The 12,537-nt window shown below is 50.7% G+C and overlaps 1 protein-coding gene across 1 annotated transcript in view; it reads left to right on the top strand.

Annotated features, from left to right (window-relative positions):
• The first annotated feature begins 901 nt into the window (after positions 1 to 901).
• The window catches only part of IMPA2 (inositol monophosphatase 2), a 45,727-nt gene continuing 34,091 nt past the window's right edge, over positions 902 to 12,537 (top strand). The window contains exon 1 of the mRNA XM_004421054.3: positions 902 to 1,072. Coding sequence (XP_004421111.1) covers positions 977 to 1,072 — 96 coding nt within the window. The 5' untranslated portion in view covers positions 902 to 976. The remainder of the gene's footprint in view (positions 1,073 to 12,537) is intronic.

The following is a 12,537-nucleotide window of genomic DNA, read 5'->3' as shown; positions in this document are numbered from 1 at the left end:
CAGCAGCGAGGACAAGCGCTCACAGCCCACCGAGGAGGCTGAGAACAATACCTGGCGTGAGCAGCCTTCCGCTGACAAAGAGTGGACTCGTTAGAAAGAGTTGAAAAAACCTCCTTCCGGGCCGACCCACCCCTCGGGCCACGTGCGCGCGGGCCGCCAGGCGAGGGGTAGGGGGTCAGAGGCACCCCCAACGGGAGCCGACGCGCCGGCGCCCACTGCACATCCGCTGCGGAGGAGGAGTGTGGGCCACGGCCATGCACGCCTACCCAGGCCACAGCCAGACTCAGGACCCCAGTCCTGGCGGGGACGAAGCCTTCCGCCCACGTCCACCGTCACCAGCATCCTCTTTTCTCCCACAACGCCCAGCCATGCCCACGCTCAGCGCGCGGGACAGGGCGCAAGGCGTGTCTCGGGGCGGGGCCGCGGGCTGGCGGGGCGTGGCTCGGCCGAGAGGGCGGTGGGAAGGGCGGGGCTTGGGGTGGAGGAGCGCGGCCGCGAGGAGCGGAAAGCATGACGCACGGCGAGGAGGGGTGGGGCTTGGGTGAAGCCCGGAGCCATACTCAGCGCTGGGCGGGGCGGGGCCCGGGGGGCGGGGACAGGGGCGGGGCCCCGGGTGAAGCTGAGAGGGGAGGGGCCGGGAACGGGAGCGGGACGCGCGGCGGGAAGGGGTGAGGCTCGGCGCGGGCCCGGACTTATTGCGGGGAAGGGCGGGGCTCGGCGCTGGGCGGGGCGGGGGCAGCGGGGCAGGGGCAGGGGCAGGGGCAGGGGCAGGGCCGGGGCGGGGCGCGCGGCGCCGTTCCCCCGGCCGCGGCCGGCGCCCTGCGCTTCCCGCGGGCACAGCTGTGGGGCGGGCGGCGGTCGAGGCGCGGAGTGGCGGGAGGAAGAGGGGGGAGTACGGAGCCTGGTTTCGGGGCGGCGGGAGCCGGTGGGGGCCCGGCGAGGAGGGCTGGAGGTGGCGGGGCCTGGCGAGGCCGCGATGAAGCCGAGCCGCGAGGACGAGGAGGAGCCCGCCCGGGGCCCCTGGCAGGAGTGCTTCGAGGCGGCCGTGCAGCTGGCGCTGCGGGCGGGACAGGTGAGCGCACCGCCCTCCTCCCCGCCCCGTCAGGGTCCGGGGGACGCAGCCCCGCAGGCCGGGCTGGCGCTGTGGCCGCATCACGCCCCCTCGGAACTTCTGAAAGTTCGAGCAGAAGTCAGGTCAGATGAAAGGAGCTCCTGCGGGTCTCGCGGGGAGCCAGGCCCAGGACGGCGTGCGGCCGCGGGGGTGGCGGGCCGGGCCGGGGCCGGGGGTGGTCCTCGGATGCGGATGCCGACCCGCGCGGCCGTGCCGCGTGCGTTGGCCGTTTGGTATACGCAGATCGAGGCGTGATACGGTGAAAGAAGTCTTTGTGTTGGTTTGCTGCACAGACCTCCTCTTCTCCACCCCAGGGGCCGGGGGAGGTGAGCGCCTCTTTCTCTCGTGTCGTCTCGCCCTCTCCCGTGGCGGTGGCAGCCACCCGTGAAGCATGCCGAACGCAGCCCTTCTCCTTTGGCAGTTGAGTGGCTAACTGTAGGTGACGACTTTTGCGTTGGAGAGAGCAGGCTAAAATATACGGACTATGCAAATCAATTCGGGCTTCAAAAATCCCTCCCAGGCTAGAATGCCGCAGCTGTTAGTTTTTCAGGACCTTTGAATTGATCCAGTGGCCGGGACAGGGGTGTGGTTGCCCCCAGGTTTAAACCCCAGCCGCTTGGAGATCTGGCAGGCATGCTGTTTTATTGTCTTTCCTCAAGCATCGTGAATCCAAAGTTACTCTGACCCACAGCCTAAAAGTGCTTCCACTCCGTGATTGGAGGCACTTGTTAACACTGACTGGAAGGATGAAAATCAAGCAGGAGAGCTAAAGAAAACCGGAGTCTAGAGTTTGAAAGTGGAGTGCAGCTCCTCTCTTTTCCCACTTTCACTTTTGCATGTTTTGTTCCCCACATTTTCCTCAGTATCTTCAGCAAGCCTGGCACGTAGTAGGTAAACAGTCCATGATAGTGGGGTGAATGAGTGAGTGTTGGTTCTCAGGACTGTCGGGGCGGGCTAGATTGAGTGGTTACATTGCTTGCTCCTGCTTTGCTTGTGAAGGTCAGTGATTGTGTTCTGGTGATTTGGGGAATGAAGGTGGACAGGAGAGAGAGCAATGTGGGCAGATTGACGTTTTATATCCAAACAGCATTTTTTTTTTTAGGTCTACCAATCTGAAAATGCTCTACAAGTTTTCTATTCGTGTTAAAATCAGGGTGTTAACCAATCTTAAATTGGAAGTGAATTGTCACAGGCACAGTGGATAGTGCTTTGCCTTGGTGTGAATCCTCTAATCCCCTTTAAAAGTTACTCTTCAACGTTGAGTGGACACATTCTTGTGCTGGAGGGCCCTCTGTCTGTGGTTTTAAGGAGCCAAGACTCACCCCGTAAGGAATGATGAGTGGTGTAGGTCTGTGCCCGGCACCTGAACCTGAGCCACCAAAGTGGAGCACGCTGAACTTAACCGCTAGGCCGTGGGGCCGGTCCCCTACATTACTTAAAAGGAGTGTTGTGAAACTTTATTCTTTGGCTCCATTACCTTGCCTCCTGTAGGAAAAGGAGAACCCCAAACCTTACTGCTAGAATGATGAAGCCTGTAGCTGCAGGGCACACATTCTTCCTGGAAAGCAGATCCACTGTGTGTGGGGAGCACTTTCTGTCCTTCTCCCCCTTCCCTCCAAGTCCCCTCACTTCCTCTCCAGAGTGAGCATTGTCAGGATATTTAGTAACTTTTAGTTTCCAGCGTAAAACTTTTATTCCTGGAGGCTTTGAGAAGTCAGTTTAGGATTCAGACACTACTATGTAAACCCTGGTGAGTTGTTATGGGTTTCTGTGGTTTTTCAAATTTAGATCCTAAGAAACAGAGGGTTTTCAAAAATTGTATTTTATTTAACAAATGCTTATATAGAACTTGCAGTATGGCAGGCGCAATTCTAAGGGTCTTACAAATTTTAAGTTATTTAAGAGATATCTTATGTTTTTGCAATTTACCAACAAGAAAGGTTTTTTTAAAAAAAAGCGAGGGAGGAGTGAAATAAGGATTCTGCCATTAGGAGTCTGGTCAGGGAGGTCAGGACTCTGGGCTCTCTCTTGGGCATTATGCTGATACTTCCTGCGTGCTGGGCAGTGAGGGAGAGAGTGGCCAGAATGGTCTGTGGCTGGGACAAGCAGAAGCCACACTAGGTCATTGTAACCTGTGTAAAGGGGTGCAAATTGTCTTAATAATGTTCTCATAGTAATGGGGTGCTGACTGGAGAAAATCTGGCCTTTAGCCAGATAGCCCAGAGGGGTATGAAAAGGTAGTCTGATCGTTTCCTGAGTCCTTCTCAGCTAAGGCAGTGGGGGTTTGGCACAGTTACCGAGGTCTTGTGGCCCAACATGCCCATCCCTCACCAACACCCAGTGGTCTGCTGTTTTATTAAGTTTGCTACTCGCAGCTGCTCCTGAGACAGTTCTGTGTGCTGAGTTCCTGAGCCTGGGTCCTATATGCTGAAAGATAGAGGGAGCGGAGAGAGGGAGCTCCAAAGAGATCAATGTCATTGTCCTTGATTTTTCAGACATTGCTGAGACAGTTCTCTGTGCTGAGTTCCTGAGCCTGGGTCCTATATGCTGAAAGATAGAGGGAGCGGAGAGAGGGAGCTCCCAAGAGATCAATGTCATTGTCCTTGATTTTTCAGACATTGCTTAGGGTCAGGGCAGCCCTAGACAATTTCCTGCCACCTCTCCTTTGCCCCGTCCTGAGAGCTCTCCACAAAAGCAGCCTGCCTGGCCTCCCTGCCCCAAAGTGCTGCCCTCTCCACCAGGCCCTCCTCCTCCCCCTCCCTTCCTCCTCGCCCCTCCACCACCCATTCCTGCCCTGCCACTGGGACTCATCCATTCGCTTCCAGTCCCAACCACCCACCCCACTGCAGGAGCCCCTTCCTGGCTGTGGGCCTTGCAGGAGGGCATGACTCCAGCCTTACTCCCACCACCACCGAAAATGCAAATAGCAATATTTATCGAAATAGGTGTTTATCATCTTTTGTGTGACGTGTGAACAAAAGTATTGTAGAAAACTATGCTTTTTTCAGGTGTCCTGCAGGGATAGATCCAGGTTTTGTTGGGCCTGAAGCTTAGATAATTTAGGGGCCCTCTTTTAAGAAAAATACAAAATTACAAATTCAAAATTTGATATAAAATTGTTTATTTAGAATAAGAAAAATCACAACAGTATGAATATTAAGATGCTAACAGATATAACAAAATGCAGAAAAATAATTCTTTAACTGCCTCTCAATCTTCTGTAATACTTTTTTGACATTTTTTGGCTTCATACTCTTTGCATCTTCTAACGACAATGATTTGGTAGTATTTTCTATGGAAAGAATAGAAAGATAAATTCAGGCTTCCCTGTAGCACAGCTAACTGAAATTGATTACTGATAGTTTAGGAAAGTTTATTTAGGCTTCAAACTTGTCATTGCTGGGTCATATAAATTTTTAGGATTGCCATCAAATTTGAGAATCTTGTCAATTTTCTTTTAGATATTAGTTGTAAGATGGGAAAGAATTTTCCACAGAGTAGCCTCTGGCTCCATATGTTGAAGCTTTGTTTCTTTCCATGATCCCATATGCCGGCTGCCACTGCACACGCTCCTCTGGTCCTACCCTTGACGTCACTGCCAAGTCAGTCTGTGTGGTGGACAGTAGCAGCATTTCTGGAAGCCATTCCTACACAGGATGACTAACAATTACTTACAGACAGATGTGACGGCAAACCCCATGGATATATCCCATCAAACCCAAAGTAAATTCATCTCCACTCAATTTTGCTTTAGCCAAAAATGCCAGTACCCACTCCAGTGCCACCTGTCACAAAATATGATGGAGGGGAGGTCATAGTGGGAAGAGACAGCGGTTATATCTACAGTTAGAATAGCTGACTTTGGCAAACTTAGGAAAGGTGTTCATGTGTGACCATGAGAACGCAGTGGTAGGATCCCTAGCAGAGCCTCACTCCAGGGAGGGGCCTTGAAGGCTCAGCTTCATTAGCTTCACAGTAAATCCATCTCTGTTTACTGGTGACAAAATCTCAGAACTCCACCCTCAGCACTCCAGGCCTCTGCCTCTCTAGTTGGCCTTACATACTCCTGTGGGTCATGCTGCCCAAGGCCCAGTCTGGTGTCCTGACAGCCCCTGCGTGGACCAGCCCTTTGTCCAGCCAGATTTAACTACTCTACTTGGCGTTTTCAAAACGCACATTGCGTTTTCCTGCCTTTCTGCTGGCCTATGCTTGTTGAAAACCATACTTTCCCTCCAGGACCTAGCTCCCATGCCCCTTCCTTCTCGGACCTTCCCCTGTGACCTTGCTCATCTTTCCTGTGCCTCTTCTCAGCCTTGTATTATCCCGGGTCTGGTGGCTGTGCTTGCCCCACAGGGGCCTCTGAATGTGGATGCTCTTCTTCCACCTCTGGCTCCCCAGAGCGGAAAGTGCACATTGGTGGGCTCTGACCCAATGTCACCTCTTGTCTGGCTTGCTTTGCCAACACGGCGTTGTTTTTGATTTGTGGTTTTAATTTTTATCATTTATTCACAAAGTATTTCATAAGTGAAATACTGCTAAAAGGACCGTCATGAAAAACAGCAGTCCCCTGTCCCATGTCATTCCTCATTCTTTTCCCCAGAGGTCACTGTTTTCGATTTTCTGATAGTTACACCCATTTTCTAAATAATAGGCTTCTACCCCTCTTTCTTGAGTTATCTGTTTTAGATATTGTGTGTGTGTTGCATGGCTGCATTGCCTGTTTGGTTCGTTGGTATCCATGTTCACATTCTGGTGACCATACAATTGTAATGCATCGTTGAGCTGGGCAGTATAGTTGTATTAAGCGTTCTTTTCTTTCTTATACCACTTGTATTTTCCTTAAAGTTAAAAAAATCTCATGGGGCCGGCCCCGTGGCTTAGCCGTTAAGTGCGTGTGCTCCGATGCAGGCGGCCCGGGTTCGGATCCCGGGCGCGCACAGACACACTGCTTCTCCGGCCATGCTGAGGCCGCGTCCCACATACAGCAACTAGAAGAATGTGCAACTATGACATACAACTATCGCCTGGGGCTTTAGGGGAAAAATAAATAAATAAAAAATTTAAAAAAAAAAATCTTTTTTTCATTTGCTTAGTTTTCTGTGTACCTGCTGGCGGTCATCTTCCAACTTCCCAGCAGAATTTTTAGTGATCTCAGTGTGACCAAACTCATCAGGTTCATTGCTGTAGAGAAGTGGTCCTCATGCTTTGCCATACATCAGAAGCTCCTGGAAAGCTTGTTAAGGCAAGCTAAGTCCCACCCCCAGAGTTTCTGATTTGCTAGGTCTGGAGTGGGGCTGAGAATTAGCATTTCTACCAAATTCCCAGCTGACACTGGTGCTGCTTGTCTGGAGCAGCACTTTGAGAACCACTGCTGTGTGGTATTTTGTTTGTGACTATATGACAATTTATTCATTCAGCTCTTGAGGAAACTTTGGATAATGTCCAAACTATGAATAATGTTGCTATGAACATTCTTGCGTGTGTCTTTTTGTTATGTATGTATGCATTTCTGCTGGGGATATATTAATAATAGGAGTGAAATTGCTGTGTCATTAGGTATGAAATTCTGCCAGGTAGTTTTCTGAAGAGAATGTACCAATTTACACTCCTACCAGCAGTAGGCGAGGGTTCCTGTTGCTCAACATCTTGGACAACACTTACCATTATCTGTCTTTTCCATTTTAGCCATTCTGATGGGTTTGAGGTGGTATTTTATTGTGGTTTTAATCTACATGTCTCATATGACTAATGAACAAATATTTATTGAGTAACTCTGGAAAGGACTTTAGGCTTTGCTTTGAGTGTGATGTGAGGTTTTGGGCCGAGTCCTGCGTGAGGTCCTATAGGGCGATAGGGAGACCACTCTGGCTGCTGTGTGGGGCCCTACAAGGCCATGGGGAGACCAGAATTAGACATCTGATAGGAAGCTACTAAAATAGTCCAAGTGAGCAATGAGGGTAGATTTGACTGGGATGTAGTGAAGAAGGTGGTGAAACGGATGTATTTCAAGGCTGAGCTGCCGGGTTTGCCGTTGGATTGGAGGCGGGGTGTGAGAGAAAGAGAGGAGCCAGGGATGCCTTCAAGGGTTTGGGCTTGAAAAACTGGTCGAATGGATTGGCTGTTTTCCGAGATGGTGAAACTGCAGGAGGAACAGGTTTGTAGGTGGAAGTCAAGTGTTGTGTTTTGAGCATGTTAAGCTTGAATTGCCAGTGGATTTCTAAGTGGAGGTGTGAGTTTGGATCTAGTGGTTGGGGGAAAGGTTAGGGGTGGGGATGCCAATTTGGGAGCCGTTGGCTTGGGATGGTATTTCAGGCCAGGTCCCTGGACAGGGAGAGAGGGGGCTTGTCCACCCATGGGCACCACCTTAGGATGATCCCAAGTCAAGCTCCTGTTTTTTTTTCTCTGGGAGATTCCCAAAGGGCCGTATGTGGAGGTCTTGGGTTGCTCAATTCAGAAAAAACTCCCACCTCTCCTGCCTGGCTGAATGCGCCGACCGCTGTTGGAAGGGAGGTGGTGGGTGGTGAGTTCCCCATTCCCGCCTTCAGTCCCCCGCCTCACCTTGGCCCCACACTGCACTGCATGTCCAGAGTCCGGGCCTCCAGTTTCTGCTTAGTTCCCTAGGGTGGGGCTCAGCCTGCATTAACAATTGTAAAACTTGTGCCAACATTTAAAAGCTCAGTGAAGACAGAACTCCCCTGAGACAACAACTGGCAGATGCAGAGTAGCAGCTGCCCCTTTTTGGGGTACATGCGGTCTGTGTGTCCAGGGCCCACTACTCCCTGACCCTGTGTGCGAGGCCAGCTGTCATTTTCCTTACATGTCGTCGTAAGGAAATTGGTGTGTTCCTTATGCCATTTTGCTAACAAAAGCTGTTCGAGAAAAATGAGCTCTCTTTTTCAGAGGCATTTGCACCCGCAGCCCTGGCATGATTGAGTCTGTGAAATCCCAGCTGTGTCTCAGTATGGGATAGAAGGAAAGGCTGGTGTCACCCCCACGTGAAAGTGAATTGGCCTGTGTGGCCCTGAGATGTTTACTTGCTAACCCATATGAAACACTCATTAGTGGAGATGACTGTCTCTGGGGCTGGCGGGGGACAGTAAGCTGAAATCTTACCACTTAGCCAGAGGATGGAAACTGTGCTAGTGAGTTCCAGGCCCTGCCCTCCTCCCTGAGCCCTGGGAGTCGGGGGCTGGGTGGGGGAGCTCAAGCCCCAGAAACCCGAGGTTTGGAGAGGAAAGGGGGAATTTTGAGTCCAGGCTCCTCCCTGTCTCCTGGCCTCATTGGGCCAGAACCTAGGGTTGGCCTGGTTCACTTCTTTTCTCCCTTGGGAAATGAGGGAAGAATTCAGTTGAGGGGCAGTGTTGCATCCATGTAGCTAAGCCAAGTTCATGATCCCGGTGTCCCCTGTCTCAGCTCCCAACCCCAGGGGCTAGGGCAGTGCCTGGGCCACCGGAGTGGTGCATTCAGCGCACAGCAGGCCTTGCAGGAGGCCCCCCACAGGCTGCCCACAACAGATGCCTAAGCTGATGATCACAATAGCAGGCAGGACAGCTGTGGTGGCGGTCTTCCCAGGCCCTGGAAGACTGGGGACAGCTTCCTGGAAGAAGTAGTACCCGAATTGTATCTTTAAAAGGAAAAGCAGGAATCACTAGAGAAGTTGGGTCACGGGTTTGGGGAGCGTAGAGGGGAACAGAAGGGGTCAGGCAGAGAGAAGATGGACACTGCAAGGGGTGAAAGGGAAGGCAGTGCAAGAAATGCCCCTTGGCTGAAGCTTAAGATGGGAGAGGAGAGTCAGGCCACTGGGCGGGAGAAGTTTGGGGGGCCGAGTTGCAGGTGGGTATCGTACCCAAGAGTGACCAAGGTGAGTCTGGATGATTGATTGTGTGTTGGGTGGACTTGGTGATGAATTGTAAGTTGAAGGTGACCTAGGAGTAAGAAACTTCTGGGTTTCTGGCTTAGGCAACTGGATGGATTTCATTGCTTTAGAGAGAATCTGGACTGGATAGGGATTTGGAAATCATCAGTCAGGATAACCGCAGCCGGGGGAGTCGGCTCTGTTCAGTGATGGAGGATTTGTAGCACCTGTGTTAGAATCTCTCTTTTGTTTTTTTTTTTTAATTTTATTTATTTATTTTTTCCCCCAAAGCCCCAGTAGATAGTTGTATGTCATAGCTGCGCATCCTTCTTGTTGCTGTATGTGGGATGTGGCCTCAGCATGGCCGGAGAAGCGGTGCGTCAGTGCGCACCCGGGATCCGAACCCAGGCCGCCAGCAGTGCAGCGCACGCACTTAACCGCTAAGCCACGGGGCTGGCCCTAGAATCTCTTTTCCTACACTTTAGAGCTGTATGAGGTTGGGCAACTTTCCTAATTTCTTTGTGCCTCAGTTTCCTCATCTTTAACACGAGAATAATAATTATTATTACCTCAGAGTTTATGAGGATTAAGTAAGTTGGTATGTTTGAACTGCTTAGAACAGTGCCTGGGACAGAGGACGTCCTCAGCAAGTGTGAGCGCCAACACAGCTGATGACGCCGCGGGACGGAGTAGGTGGGGTCTCCGGGGCGCACAGCCCAAGGGCAGGGCCCAGCCTGGGTTCTTAGACACACCTCTCCTAAGGAGTGTCTGAGAAGGGTGGTGGTCTCCGGCCCTGGTGGAGAGGGTCAGATGACACAGAGAAGGCAGCTGAGATGTGGGTAAGTGTCCCCCGGATTTGCATGGGAGGTGGCCAGGTGCCTGGCAGGGCTGGTTCAGAGGAGTGCTGGGGACACAGAGGGGTGATAGCAAATTAGAAAGTAGAGATGGCAAGTTTGAGGAGACTTGGCTATGAAGATAAAGAGGGAGGCAGTTACGCTTGAGAGCCTTGAGACTCGCTGGTGTGTGATCCCTGGAGGATCTGGCGTCCTCGGCCCACCTCCACTTTAACCAGCTCCTCCTCTTCCCCGGGATTAAAGTTCTGCAGTCATTTGAAATGTATTAACAGATGTGAACTGTTGAGCACTTGTGCCATGTGATAGCCACGTTGTTACCCGGGTATCTGATTTACTTTGTAGGTTTTATTGATTGTCACATGTTATTAGTCAGGGTTTTCCAGAGAAACAGAACCAATCGGTGGCCAGCAAGCCTGGAGACCCAGGGAGAGCCAGTGTCCCGGTTCGAAGGCTGAAGGCAGCAAGAGTCAGTGTTGCAGATGAAATCCAAAGGCAGTCTGCTGGAGACTTCTCTTACTCAGGGAAGGGTCAGTCTTTTTCTTCTGGCCTTCAACTGATTGGATGAGGCCCACTCACATTACAAAGGGCAGTCTGCTTTACTCTACTGATTAAAATGTTAATCTTATCCAGAAACACCCTTACAGAAACACCCAGAATAATGTTTGATGAAATATCTGGGTAGCCTATGGCCCAGTCAAGTTGACACATAAAATTAACCATCATGCCACACTCATTTGTGTTCAGATAAGTCTAGGACCTAAAATGTGGCAGTCACATTAGGACCACACCTCCTGTAGCCACGTTTTTCTGATCTGACAAAAGAAAGGTGCATTGCCTATTGGAAGCCCTACTTCTGGCAGAGTTCTTTGAGCGTGCTGTTTCACGGGTTCTGGAGCACACACAAGTTGCTCTGCAGTGATGGCTACAATTGTAGGGCAGACTTGGGGACAGTAACACAGAACCAGATGGTGTACAGACAAGAAAGAGGTATTTGGATGTGTCTCTGAATGATGCCTCTGATGTTGGAACTGACGATGTCCTTTCTTATATTTGAAATTCAGGCTTCAGTGACTGAAGGCCCATATTTTATATGTTAAACATTAACAGAATGTTATTTGGAGGGAGAGACCCAGGCCAGGAGGTCTGTGAAGTGCATACTTAGTTAGTGAGTAGCTGAAAAACATTAATTAAAAAACAGCATACACTAACTTATTGCTGGCAAAATGCAAAAGTTTAAACTCTCTAAGACTGAGAGAAACAGCCGTGGTAAAGGGCTTTAGCAGGTAACTTACCTGGCAGCCCCCTGGGCCATCCTCCTGTGGATGCCACCGTGGCTAAAGGGCAGGGCTGTTTGAGTCTAATAATGATTTTTTAAACAAATACAATACTCTATCACTGCCTTTCCTCAGTGTAGGAAAATTTATGAGTTAAACTTTTCTTAGCCTAGTATTTTAGCATCCGGTTTGAGATTTGTACCTTGTGTGTATGGTAGGTTTTTGTTTTTTGTCGTAAGTCATTAAGTTTTGTCAGATATATGTTCTCACAAATAACTATTTAGAGTGGTGAAGGTCTGTGTGTATATATAAATCATTTTGTGTCCCAAGAACATTACGTACAGTTCCTCATGTAATTCTTACAACAACCCAGTGTCTTAGATACTACTGTTATTACAGATGCAGAAACTAAGGTTCTGAGAAGTCTCATGATTTGCAAGGTCTCCCAAGTGGAGTTTGAATTCATATCTGTCTTATTCTCAACTGTAGGTTTATCTTCTCTACTGCCTACTGATGTTATGAAATGGTGAAAATAAGAATCACATTCTAGGCAGGGGAAATTTTCATATGCATCTCCTTCATGAAGAACTAGAGTTTCTAATCATTGGTGACTGAAAGGAAGCTAATTTATCTAGCTGTCTCACATATGGAAGTCCCCCAAGTAGGTTGGTAGAGTCTCATTACAGTGCATATTGCCATGATGGGTCTGAGGCCTGGGGTGGACAGGGTGGAGCCTACTTAGGGTTGTAGGGAGGGGTGGGCCCTGGAGCTACTCAGGTGAGAGGCAGAACTCTGCTCTCCAGAAGCTTACAGTCTAGTGGAAGAGAGAGGACAGGGCTTGACGGTGATAAAAGACTGTGGTGTGTGCATAACTGAGATCTGCATTCAGTGCTACGGGAACCACCAGGATCCAAGAGAAAAGGCCTCTCCCAGGGTAGGGGCACGGAGGGCTACACAGGCAGATTCCAGGGGGAGACTGGCTTGAGTAGAGTCCTGAAGGACAAATGGGCAGGCAGTAGCCAGGGACGACCACTGCAGGCGGAAGGAACACGGAGTCCAAAGACATATGGGAGGGAGACCACCCAAGAGTGATTGAGCATGGCAAGGGGCAGGGCAAGGTACTGGGGGCCGAGTGCTGCCCAGGCTGGTCGTGGAGGACCTCACCCAGGCCTGCTGTCCTCCTGGCGAGCCCAGTAAGCCACAAGGAGTGCCAGGAGGTAGATCTGCTTTCCCCAGAGGCCACCCTGCTCTTGGTGGACGACCCTTCAGAGGAAAGACCGAGGGAAGTTTGGAGGCTGGTTTAGCACCCCAGGCAAGTGATGGTGGGTGATCTGAGGAGGGCAGTGTAGTTTGGGAAAATCATTCAGAAATACAATCTAAATATCTAGGGATGTAACCGGGGGAGAGGGAAGAGTCACGAATGATCTGCAGGTTCCTCAGGCG

This window comes from Ceratotherium simum, chromosome 14 (assembly GCF_057802395.1).
Source record: "Ceratotherium simum simum isolate JZ-2026a chromosome 14, ASM5780239v1, whole genome shotgun sequence".
Classification (NCBI taxonomy): domain Eukaryota; kingdom Metazoa; phylum Chordata; class Mammalia; order Perissodactyla; family Rhinocerotidae; genus Ceratotherium; species Ceratotherium simum.
Note: the sequence above shows the minus strand (reverse complement) of the source record. Positions and strands in the feature narration are given on the sequence as shown.